Source organism: Oncorhynchus masou, chromosome 32 (assembly GCF_036934945.1).
Source record: "Oncorhynchus masou masou isolate Uvic2021 chromosome 32, UVic_Omas_1.1, whole genome shotgun sequence".
NCBI lineage: Eukaryota > Metazoa > Chordata > Actinopteri > Salmoniformes > Salmonidae > Oncorhynchus > Oncorhynchus masou.
Window position 1 is genome coordinate 70,116,709 of NC_088243.1, and position 12,704 is coordinate 70,129,412.

General features: G+C 40.4%; 2 protein-coding genes across 2 annotated transcripts in view; one reads left to right on the forward strand and one right to left on the reverse strand.

Moving 5' to 3' along the window:
• Positions 1 to 1,393: 1,393 nt before the first annotated feature.
• LOC135526536 (protein ATP1B4-like) lies at positions 1,394 to 11,047 on the reverse strand. Its single transcript, XM_064955005.1, has 9 exons — positions 10,878 to 11,047; positions 10,553 to 10,622; positions 9,491 to 9,716; positions 7,551 to 7,679; positions 7,311 to 7,418; positions 6,523 to 6,722; positions 5,603 to 5,659; positions 5,398 to 5,490; positions 1,394 to 5,279 (listed from the first exon to the last, which is right to left on the reverse strand). Exons 2-9 carry the CDS (start codon positions 10,616 to 10,618, stop codon positions 5,118 to 5,120), a joined length of 1,041 nt encoding a protein of 346 aa, XP_064811077.1. The 5' UTR covers positions 10,619 to 10,622; positions 10,878 to 11,047; the 3' UTR covers positions 1,394 to 5,117.
• Positions 11,048 to 12,269: 1,222 nt separating this feature from the next.
• Positions 12,270 to 12,704, forward strand: part of LOC135526537 (transmembrane protein 255A-like) — a 30,328-nt gene continuing 29,893 nt past the window's right edge. The window contains exon 1 of the mRNA XM_064955006.1: positions 12,270 to 12,542. Within this exon, the coding sequence (XP_064811078.1) occupies positions 12,488 to 12,542 (55 nt within the window). The 5' untranslated portion in view covers positions 12,270 to 12,487. The remainder of the gene's footprint in view (positions 12,543 to 12,704) is intronic.

Genomic DNA, 12,704 nt, shown 5'->3' on the forward strand with positions numbered 1-12,704 from the left:
GCACCTAATTTAATTGACTGATTTCCTTATATGAGCTGTAACTCAGTAAAACCTTTGAAATTGTTGCATGTTGCAATTATGTTTTTGTTCTGTATACATAAGTATTCACACCCCTGAGTGAATAATTTGTAGAAGCAACTTTGGCAGCGATTTCAGCTGTGAGTCTTTCTGTGAAGAGCTTTCGAAACCTGGATAGTACAATATTTGCCCATTTTATTTTCTAAATTCTTCAAGCTATGTAAAATTGGTTGTTGATCTTTTGTTAATCAACCATTTTCAAGTCATGCCGTAGATCTTTTTGCAGATTTAAGTCAAAACTGTAACTCGTCCACTCAGGGAACACTGTCTTCTTGGTAAACAACTCCAGTGTACATTTGGCCTTGTGTTTTAGGTTATTATCCTGCTGTCAGGTAAATTAATCTCCCAATATCTGGTGGAAAGCAGACTGAACTGGGTTTTCCTCTAGGATTTTGTCTGTGCTTGGCTCCATTCCATTTATTTTGTATCCTGAAAACCTCCCCAGTCCTTCACAATAACAAGCATACCCATAACATAATGCAGCCACCACTATGCTTGAAAATATGGAGAGTGGTACTTAGTAATGTGTTGTATTGGATTTGCACCAAACATAACGCTTTGTATTCAGGACAAGAAGTAAATTGCTTAGCCAATTTTTCTGCAGTATTTAATGGCTTGTTGCAAACAGGATGCATGTTTTGGAATATTTATATTCTGTAGAGGCTTCCTTCTTTTCACTCTTTCAATTAGGTTAGTATTGTGGAGTAACTACAATGTTCTTAATCCATCCTCAGTTTTCTCTGATGAATACTTATTAACTCAAGACATTTCAGAGATTTCAAAAAACATAATTTCACTTTGAAATGGAGTGTTGTGTGTTGGCCAATGACCAACCAATCTCAATTCAATCCATTTTAAATTCAGACTGTAACACAACAAAATGTGGAAAAGGTCAAGGGATGTGAATACTTTATGAAGGAACTGTATTCTCTATAGGCCCTGTTCAAAAGTAGTGCACGATAAAGGGAATAGAGTGTCCATTATGGACATCCCAGTGCTATGTTATGGGTGCAGTCATCACTGGTATATTAGTAGGTGCCCAAATCTGTCTCCTTTTAAGGTCATATGAGCCTATTTCTATGGAAGGTCAATGTGTTGCAGAGAACAAAGGATAGATCTACACTTAATCACTCCAATGGATTGGTTGGATTCCCATATTGTTTAGTGTTTAGCGCATCAATACGCCTCAAATAAACAATGTAATTTAATCTGACTTGATACGTTGTGGTTTTATACTTGATGCGTCAAATCATGTCATTTTCTTTCAGGATTTTGTGTGAATTCCTTAATGTTTGTAGTACATGACAGATACACATTGTTCAATTAGTCAATATAATTTAATGTTTATTGTTAACATTTGCTACAGTTTTTTTATTAAACAATATGAATTGGCATATAACTCTCACCATTTTAATATTTCTTAGGCAGTTTTGATCATTGACTGTACCATATAAACATAATGAATAAAATGAATAAATCATTCTGCAATGCTTTTAAATATACACACCACAACTTATTTATTTGGATAGTGAAGCTAAAACCTTTAATTTGGCACTCTACTCCAGCATTTTGGATTTGAGATAAATTATATGACACGAGGCGACAGTACAGAATGTCACCTTTTATTTGAGGGTATTTTCAAATCTTTTTTACCATTTAGAAATGAAAGCACTTTATTTATCTAGTCCCCCTATTTCAATGTGTCATAAGCATTTGGACTAATCACGTATAGAGCTGGATTCCTGGAAACAGACTAAGTCTAGTACTAGACTAAAAAGCTTGTAGAGAATCTCCATTAAAATAGCTTTTTAGTACAAGACTAGGCTTAGTCTGTTTCCCGGAAACCAACCCTTAGTGTATCACATTTTGTCTAAAGTTTAGTATTTGGTCCCATATTCCTAGCACGCAATGAGTGCATCAAACTTTTGACATTTCACATTTGTTGGATGGCAATGGGTGCATCATACTTTTGACTCTTCACATTTGTTGGATGGCAATGAGTGCATCAAACTTTTGACTCTTTACATTTGTTGGATGGCAACGGGTGCATCAAACTTTTGACTCTTCACATTTGTTGGATGGCAACGAGTGCATCAAACTTTTGACTCTTCACATTTGTTGGATGGCAATGAGTGCATCAAACTTTTGACTCTTCACATTTGTTGGATGGCAATGGGTGCATCAAACTTTTGACCCTTCACATTTGTTGGATGGTAATGAGTGCATCAAACTTTTGACTCTTCACATTTGTTGGATGGCAATGGGTGCATCAAACTTTTGACTCTTCACATTTGTTGGATGGCAATGCGTGCATCAAACTTTTGACTCTTCACATTTGTTGGATGCCAATGGGTGCATCAAACTTTTGACTCTTCACATTTGTTGGATGGCAATGGGTGCATCAAACTTTTGACTCTTCACATTTGTTGGATGGCAATGGGTGCATCAAACTTTTGACTCTTCACATTTGTTGGATGGCAATGGGTGCATCAAACTTTTGACTCTTCACATTTGTTGGATGGCAATGGGTGCATCAAACTTTTGACTCTTCACATTTGTTGGATGGCAATGGGTGCATTTGCATTTTGTTTTGGTTGTGTTTCCTTACGGACTATGTTTTGCGCAATAGAAATTAATGGAAAATAATGTATTGTGTCATTTTGTAGCCACTTTTATTGTAAATAAGAATAGAATATGTTCCTGAACACTTCAACATTAATGTGGATGCTACTGTGATCACAGATGTTAATGTATTTAACTAGGCAAGTCAGTTAAGAACAAATTCTTATTTTCAATGATGGCCTAGGAACATTGGGTTAACTGCCTGTTCAGGGGCAGAACGACAGATTTGTAACTTGGGGATTTGAATTTGCAACCTTCCGGTTACTAGTCCAACGCTCTAACCACTAGGCTACCCTGCCACCCCATGAATGAATTGTGAATAATGATGAGTAAGAATTACAGAAGCATAAATAGCTTACGTAGAGGCACAAGCTTGATGTAGTCATTGGGTGCTATGAATATGGGACCAAATACTTAACATTTAACTAAATGTAATACACTATAAGTGAATTTATCCAAATACTTATGACACCATCGAATGGGGGGACTAGATACATAAAGTGCTTTATTTTCTAAACGGTAAAAACGATATATATATCAAAATACCCTCAAATAAAAGGTGACATTCTGTTCTGTCGCCTCATACAGAAAAAAAAACATTTGATCTCAAATCCAAAATGATCGAGAAATCTTAGGTTCACTGTCCAAATAAATACGCAGGGAAGTGTATATCTGGGCAAAGTAGACCTTCAGAGAATGATGGCTAAAAGATAGTCATTACTTTATCTTGTTTGTGTATGTGTAATAAGTTATGTTTAATATACTGTGCTTGACAACCTTCAACGTAAGAAAAGAGTTGCATGTAAAGAATATATAATACATTCCTATGGAAAAAAAGCATTGTTCTTATCAACATTGTATTTATTATAGTATTAAATCAGAATAAATACATGGATACCAGGTTTAGTAGAATCATAGCAAAGGTACAGTAACAAGGATTAATTCTAGGCCTAAATCAAAATAGCCTGTTATTTCATGAAGAGTGTGCAAGACTGGCGTACAAGTTTAGCAACAATGTGACCTCTGTCAGTTTCCACAGTAGATCTTACTTTCCATCAGCTAATATAGAGATCAAAGTCAGCCTGCAGTATTACAGTCTCAGTAGCAGTCTTGTGTTCATCCAAAATAAAACAAAATGGCAGCATACACTGAGTATACAAAACATTAAGAACACCGGCTCTTTCCATGACATAGACTGACCAGGTGAAAGCTATGATCCCTTGTCAAATCCACTTCAATCCGTGTAGATGAAGGGGATGAGACAGGTTAAATATGGATTTTTAAGCCTTGAGACAATTGAGAAATGGATTGTGTGTGTGTGCCATTCAAAGGGTGAATGGGCAAGACAAAAGATTTCAGTGCCTTTGAACAGGGTATGGTAGTAGGTGCCAGGCGCACCGGTTTGTGTCAAGAACTGCAACGCTGCTGGGTTTTTCACACTCAATAGTTTACCATGTGTATCAACAATGGTCCACTACCTAAAGGACATCCAACCAACTTGACACAATTGTGGGAAGCATTGGAGCAACATGGGCCAGCATCCCTGTGGAATGCTTTCGACACCTTGTAGAACCCATGCCACAACAAATTGAGGCTGTTCTGAGAGCAAACGGGGGTGCAACTCAATATTAATGTTTTGTACACTCAATGTATATTATCAATAAATGTAGAATAAGGAGCTATCAAAAAACAACAACAAAACCTGAAATGTAACCTAGTCATTTACTGTTTATCTTACTGAAATGTAACCTAGTCATTTACTGTTTATCTTATTGAAATTGAACCTAGTCATTTACTGTTTAGCTTACTATGTAAAACCTGAAATGTAACTTAGTCATTTACTGTTTATCTTACTGTGTAAGTAAAAGTGTCCTGCCTTCACCATTCTTCATATTGTAGCCCTTGGAGTCTACAAAACACAATAGATATGCTGTTGAAAAGTACAAACTCAAGAGAAATTAGTACACAATTTGATTTAAAATCAAAATGTGCTTAACATGTTCCTCTTATATCCTTATTGTACAGTGGGTATTTATGTCTATTAATAATGTCTTAAATTATAAATTGCATAGCTACAGAGACAAACTACCTGTGAGATGAGCCTTGCGTTTCATAAACCTAGCTAGTGGCATTAATCTAGCTAGGTATTCAATGGTAATATTCAGTTTCTATACTTAGCGTGTGCTCAAGACTATCGGTGAGGTGTCTGTGTCGTGTGTGTGTGTGCTTATGATCCATTAACATTCCAAATGATTGCTTTTTTCAGCAAAAGGCACAAGAGTACATGAGGAAATGGGAGAAGAGAGAAGCTGGTCAACTATTTTATGCAAAACAAGGATTCAACATAATGAGATTTTTTCCTATATTCTCTTGTCTCCTGGTTGTCATGGGGACAGCATTCAGCATGGGGAATACTACTATGCGCCCACATCGAAGGAGAAGGACACACTGCCTAGGAAGCGATCGGTAGGCGAATCATTGATGATGCCCTTGCCATTGAGTTTGCATTTTACAACAATGTGGGTGTCATACTGCAGCCCATTGAAGCGCACGGCCACCACCGGTGCTGTGTAGTTTACCTGGGAGAAGGGATATGGGACACAAGCAACTTGAGTGGCTATTGTCACTATGATCATGCATATAATCTAGTTCATGAGAGCAACAGTGGAAGTCATGATGCTGAAAATCTTCACTTACATGTCTCAGCTTCCCATAGTAAGGGTAGTACATCAGGTTGAACATGCTTTTTGGGAAGAACTGAAGTTCTCCTAAGCTTTCTGGCGCACCTTTCTGAAAGAGTGAGAGGTCACCTAGTGAGTTATATTTTGGTGACTAAAGCAGTTATTATATTCAGTTACGAAGAGATGATGTTTGGAAGGAGTAATGCTGGTCGTTACTGTACCTTGACTCCACAGGTCACGTTTACCGGAGTGCCATGGCCAGGTAAATAGCCCAGTATCTACAGGGAAAGAAATGAGAGCAAAGAAATGACCCTTGTGTTGTTATAACGTCATTTTGATGAGAAACCATGTAAATCTGTGCATATTTATAATTCACAGTGGTTATCTTCCGTTTTCTACCCAGCGATAATATTAATTTTGGATATCCCCACCAGGTTTCACTCTAAAACGTTAAAAATGGGGACAATAAAACGATATGCTACATTATATAATGGTAACAATAACATTGATTTGATTCACAGGAACACTGTAATCATATAACAAGACTGTTTTTATCTGCTCCTCACAATGGCCACAAGATGTCACTGAAATCTATCTATCTCAGATTACCTCAATGGCATCCTCCATTTCATCGATAAACTCTATTTTACGTCTACAACACAGATAACACTATCTGTTAGCAAACACTGATTATATATGCAGCTTTAGGATGAAGTTCATGTTAGGTGACTGATGCTGTAGAGGGATAGTGTGGTCCTGGATCTGTTTGTGCTGGGAGAATGACTCCTGTGATCGATGTCATGCCAAACGTGCTTGGCACACTCATAGAAGTTGGCAAAGACAGTCCAAACAGATCTGGGATCAGGCTATCCCTCTATAGCATCATCTTGTGGCCATTATGAGGAGCAGATAAAAACGGTCTTGTGATATGATTACAGTGTTCCTGTGACTACTGTAGCATATAGTTTTATTGTCCCCATTATGAACGTTTTAATATTATCGCTAGGTAAAAAAATGAAGATAACCACTGTGAATTTTAAATATGCATAGATTTACAACATTGTTTCTCATCAAAATTATGTTATAACAATGGGTCCTCCATGGGGGAGATCTCTACGATCTGATCTGAGCTGTGTCTTACCCGGTTCATTCGGAGGAGGATGCAGGGTTTCCCCTGGGAGAATCCAAAGTGGGGGTCCTGGAGCCCCGAGCACTCGCCCAGCCAGGACCTCTTGAACTGGCACGCCTTCCTCTCTGTACTTTCCCCTTGTTCATCCTGCATGAAGTACGCGTCCTGCGGACACTGGATGTTTCTCTGCTCCTGTACGGCGTCATTGTATGCTGAAAGAGATACATAAAAGAAAATGGTCCTTTTTTCATGGGGGGTTCATGGTTAGCACTGAAACACCATTGATAATTTAAAGAATGGTATATGCTACTGTGTGTCAAGAAGTGTGACTGGTTGAAAAAATAGGGACATGAGGTGGATGGGAGGGGTGGGCTCCCATAAATAAACCAATTGTTCCGCCAGGCCTCTGATTCAGGCAGCCTGACCAAAGCGGGGAACTGAAGAAGGGGGAAAATGTAGCAGAACTCAATGGATACGCTCTGCCCACAAAGAGACTTCCCTTCCTAGCATGCAGTTCTGCCAGTGGTGGTTTGGGCATAGGACAAAGGTAGGGAAGGTGGGGGGAGAGGATTAACTTACTGTGTGCCTGTTCTGCTTCAATATCATACCCCCAACATTCCCCAACATTTGAATCCCATTGACAAACACTATCCTCAGCTAACTTTCAGCACACATTCCACATTTTTGTACAGCTAAAAGTAGCATTTGAATCAACATGGTAATGTCATGTTCACGGTGGAATTCATGTTTCTATTCAAGTTTGGCCAAATGCTAACTATTCCATCATGCATCTGACTCACGTCTTAGTTGTTCTTCCATTAGCTTTGCATACTTCTTCCAAGACTTGCGGTCAGATGCATTGAAGGCGATCTCATAGTGCCCATCCAGTTGTGGGGACATCGTCATACCTGCCAAAGGAAACCCATAGACAGTCAACTGTGCTTACGTTCAGATAGAATGGACAGATAGAAGGATGGAGGAGTGATAGAGGGATAGAATGACAGAGAAATAGGGAGTTGTGGGGTAGAGTTTATATTTACCTGGTGGCATCACCCTGTCGTTGTGGGTTGGATGGTAGGGGCTGATAGACAGCATGAGGCACCACATACAGGCACCAAACATGGCCGCCAGGAATGCATACAGTGCCGTGTAGAAGAGGATGATCAGAACTAGAAGGAGGTAACATGGATGTCAGATAAAGAGAATGAATTCAAACCAGTCATTATAACTCAATTTCATGGAGATGATGAGAAGAACGGCGAGGGTAACAGTGGTTATGGCTATCAGCGTGATTTGGAAAGACACAATCACAGCATCAGAACAGAAAGTCATTGATTTGAATTGCCTATATGATGAAGTATAATGAATCCCCTGTTATTATGTTGGAAGTTGGAATTGTCTGGGCTGTCTAGACACTCCTAATGGCTTTACTCAGAATGCTCACTATTGTGTTAATTAAACCAATACAAAAGAGTTGTCTCTCCAAGTCTGCAAATGGGAATCACTCCAATCAGTTTGTATTTTGTTATGAAATATATTTGTTAACAAACTCATTCACATTATCTGAACTATATGAAAAAAAGAAAACCCTGGGAACTGCCATTGTTCTCCCCCGATTGCAATTAGTCCATTAGCAACTAATCAAACCCAAACGTGCCCTAAACTAAAGGCTTTTACTGCGCAGGCAATTTCACAGGAGACTAGTTGCAGCCAGCCTTGCGTCCCCTGAGCCCACAAAGGCCTTACTGTTTGAGCTCAGTGAGAATTCACCCAGCAGTCCTTTCACTCAGGAACACAGTGAACCTCCGGTTGCCATCGTAGTGACGGTCTTTTGCAGCCATAGAACCATGGCCAGCTCCAAGTAGCCCCAATCACCCCACTCTGTTAATGTGTCCCCCTCTCACACTCCTCTCACACAGGAGACACATCACAGACTTCAAACTCAGTCCCCTCTCCTTTCTTGCCAGGGGGCACATGGGGCCCCATTCCTTCACAAGTGTGCATACATTGCTTTCTGAAACTATCGCTCCTTTTCCTGAGCCTGGCCTTTTGTCTTCTGTAGTACTGGTCACGATGATGAAAAACAGCAAGTTTTCAGCTTCTGACGTTTTCAGGAGGAACATGCTCTTTCTTGAGACATTTTTCAAAACTTGGCTCCTTGGACTGTTCTCGTATGGTAGAGTTCAAACCCAAACGCGTCACATAGCAACAAGGCTGTCGGATCAAGAGCCCTGCTCCATCATCCCTGATTCAACAAGCCCCAGGACACAGCCTCTGAAACCCCAGGAAACAACCTCTGCCAAGAAAGTTTGTCTGACGACTGCGCCGAACAGTCACTTGTCTACTCCATATGTGTTTGCCTGTGACCGTGAGGCCGAGAGCACGCTAGGGTCAAATGCAGAGTTCACGGGAGCTTTGGGAAAGAGGCAGTGGAAAGCCAGGTGAGGGGTATGAGGAATGTGATTCCTGGCCAGTGCGCTGCCCGGAACAGCGCACTCCCACCGGGAATCCGTCCCCAGGCAGCCTTGTTTTTGTCCACATCGGGACAGAGTTGTCTGTGCACCTATGTAAACATGAAGCTTGGGGACACACACACTCACAGTCCAGTGAGCAGAGGCGAGGAACGAGGTCCCCCCCCCCCAGCTACAGCCCATCCCAGCCCATCACCCAAAAACAATAAGCCACGAAACCACCACTTTTGCTTCAACCATTGGCGATTAACATTGTAATGATTACATTACATTACATTTAAGTCATTTAGCAGACGCTCTTATCCAGAGCGACTTACAAATTACAAATGAGAGAGGTTAATGGCTCTATAAAGAGGTTAAGTACCAATGTGTCAGTAGACCTAATGTTGCAGTTTTGAACACTGCATAATGTACACGCTTTAGCTGTTATCTTGGGGGTGGAATATTTTGTGTGATATGATATGTAAGCGCAACATGCAGTTCTGCTACTACTGAGCACTTCTACTTACACCAGCTATGCCCAGTGCGGCCCATGAACTCTCTGGTCTCTGCGTTCCATAGATATGTCTTCACATCGCCTGCTTTCTCGTGGAGCGTTCTCTTAGGTTTGGGCTTGGGCTTCCATTTCTCAAAGTTCAGGTCTTCCTGCTCCAGAGGTTGATGTTCTATCAATTCCTCCTGCACCTCTTCCAAGGCCTCTGACACTGCGTGCTTTCCAGGTGGCACCTCTGCAGACTGGCACAAGGAATAAATAGAGGGAGAAAAGGAAGGTAAGAATCACCCCAGTCCGACTTTGCCTTGCCACGATTGTTGTCAATCAATATCTATTGGTTCTAACTCATTATAGAAAGCCATTTTTGGATTATTATAATCAGCCATGTTTTTTAGGTTAAGCTCCATGTATATTTTTACATAAAGACTATTATTCCCTATTTATCGAGTAAATGCAATTTTCCAAAACAGCATGACATTCGCTGTAGCAACGCTCCTCCGCGATGGTCCTGTCCCATCATGTTTCGTAGTCCTCTTTGGGAGGGCTCTCCTCCTCGAGGTTGACCTTCCTGCTTGGAGCAACAGCTGCATCCGAGCTGGAGGGTCACGACGACAGCCAGATGTAAAACACTGATTCTCAGCATAGAGAGGCCCAAGAAAGATCTCCAGTGGTCATTGAAACCCCCTGGGGTTTTAAGAATGTTACTTTCTTAATGAAGTGGAGTTTTTAAGAACTTTTTCTATGGCTTTGTTGTAAGATCAAATGCACTTTTAAAAAAAGCATCATGTTATTTGCAGATGGATCAATTACTGGTAGGCCTTCTGGATGTTTAAAGAATCAAAATCAGAACTAGATCTGATATATGGCATGCAGGTTTGATGGGTTAACAGTTAGAGGCAGATAGGGATTTAATTTTATTCTATTCTGACATAAATGGGTAAGAACTGAATTAATTATTAATTAAATCCATGAGGTATGGTACCCCAATCCTCTTGCAAGGTGCACTTGTAGACAGCAGAATGAGTCCCAGAAATCAATTAGTTTTCATGTCATCCTCTGTTTTCTAAAGTGGACTTACTGGATTTGGTGAGTAGTTTCCATGGTGCTTTTCCTCAGCCCCTCCCGCCGTAGAAATGGGCTCCATGATTCTTCACAGAGAGAAAGGTACTTGTTAAACCAATCACATCTACTACCTTCTCCAAGGAATTAAAGCGGCACATCCTAACATCCTTAGAAAGTAAAACAAATCCATTGCACCCACTGTTTCCGACATTTTTGCGTGAGGTCTACCAAATAACCTTGAAAAACCATTACAAATGTTTTTATCCACAATTGATTTTGGCACAGCTCCAGGGTGTGATTTCCCAAAAATATATATATTTTTTAAACGAATCTTGACATACCTGAGTTTTCTTTAGCAGGGAAAGTTCTTTGAGTGTCTTGAATCCCTCTTGACCCTAAGTAGAACGAATTCTAAATTGGTCAAAAATAAATTTGGGATTTCATTAGAAAGTTTTACGCACACAAGGGGAGCCGGGCACAAGAAGCTCCTCACAGCTAGGCGAGCATCATAGTGAATGAGTGCATACTGAAAAGAGGAACACGGGGGAGGGGGGGGGGGGGCTCGTGGGAGAGAGGGAGCAATGTCTTTTTTTAATCCCAGACAAACTTTTGGCAACAGTGTAGGGGCCGATGTACGGCATTCTGCACACGCACACCAGAGTCACATTGTCTGTTGAGCTGAACTGAGACTCAGCGCACCGAAAATACTATTTCTATGTTATTCCCAACATGCTACTGTCTGTCAATCACTGCCGTGCATAAAGCTGCATTAACTGTTTTTTTAAATTCATAATGTATCTATTTTTGTGCTTTTTAAATGGCCACTGCTTGTTGTAGGCTATGCTAAATGTAATGCAACGAGTAAATTCCAATAGTGTGATCCTCTGGGCCTAATATGGTAATCTATTCGTTCTTCCAGGTTTCCTCAAACTGCTCCCTTTCATTGTGATCTGCGCTAATAGGTGCTATATGCGTCATGATTAGGTTTATGCAGATAGCTCTTGATGACTAAGACTACTTGAACTTCACAGAACAACAGTTTTATGGCAAGCAGCCGATGGTGGTCGGTTGCAAATTTGCACACGTTGGGTCTGATCGTAAATGAAGTCTACACCTCTCTCTGACAGTGACAGACCCAGCGTGTGCAAGTTTGCAACCGACCACAATCGGCTGCTCGCCATAAAACTGTTGTTCTGTGAAGTGCTAGTAGTCTTAGTCATCATGAGCTATCTGCGTAAACCTAATCATGAAGAATATAGGACCTATTAGCGCAGATCACAATGAAAGGGAGCAGTTTGAGGAAACCTGGAAGAACGAATAGATTACTCAGAGGTTAGGCCATGAAGATTATAGCAGTTGATGGTAACAATTTTGAATGTTGACATTGGGTGGCGCTCGAACGTCTCCAAATTGCTAGCCTATCCTACTCCACTCTTGCTAATTATGAGCCTTTTTATCAGCTAATGTCTTCCTGTCTGATCAAAATAACGGTTATATTCTAATGACTGTATATAACAATAATAAAGACGAATACAAAAAAGCAGAAACTAAATACATCTATATATTTTGGTTATAAGTAGGCTATATGAAAATGTTCAGCTAATAATTTGAGATAAAACAAGCCTACGATTATTTTAGGACTGATTTAAATGAGTTAATGTCCTGAGTGTGACTGGGGTGCATGCGTAAAACTGTGCACCTATTGACGCTCCGCGGTTCACGACGGATGAAGACAGTAGAGAGTGGACATGTCAATAGACACTAATGTAAAAGAGACAGCCATGGACGTGGCGCGGGGAGGTCTGCTATTAGAGAATGCCACTGCAATCAAATGTCACGCGTGCATTAGCTCTTAGCAGTAAACACGTTTTTGTTCCGCTTGTTTTGTGTCTAGTTTTAACCTTGAATCATCATTTTGGGCCTATATTCAGCTCCCGCGGTTAATTAGAAAATGCCTCTTGTACAGAATCAACAAGCCGGAATAATTTTGACAGAAACTCCTATAGGTACAGTATGTATGCGCGAGGTCAACCGCATGGTTACAGCAAAAATGATAGGCTACTTGGTGCAATATATTTTTTTGTCTGTAGCCTACTGGCTAGTATGGCTAATGTAGGTTACATTGGACTGGCTGACTGATTTTCTTTTTTGTGGGTTTGTCAAAATCC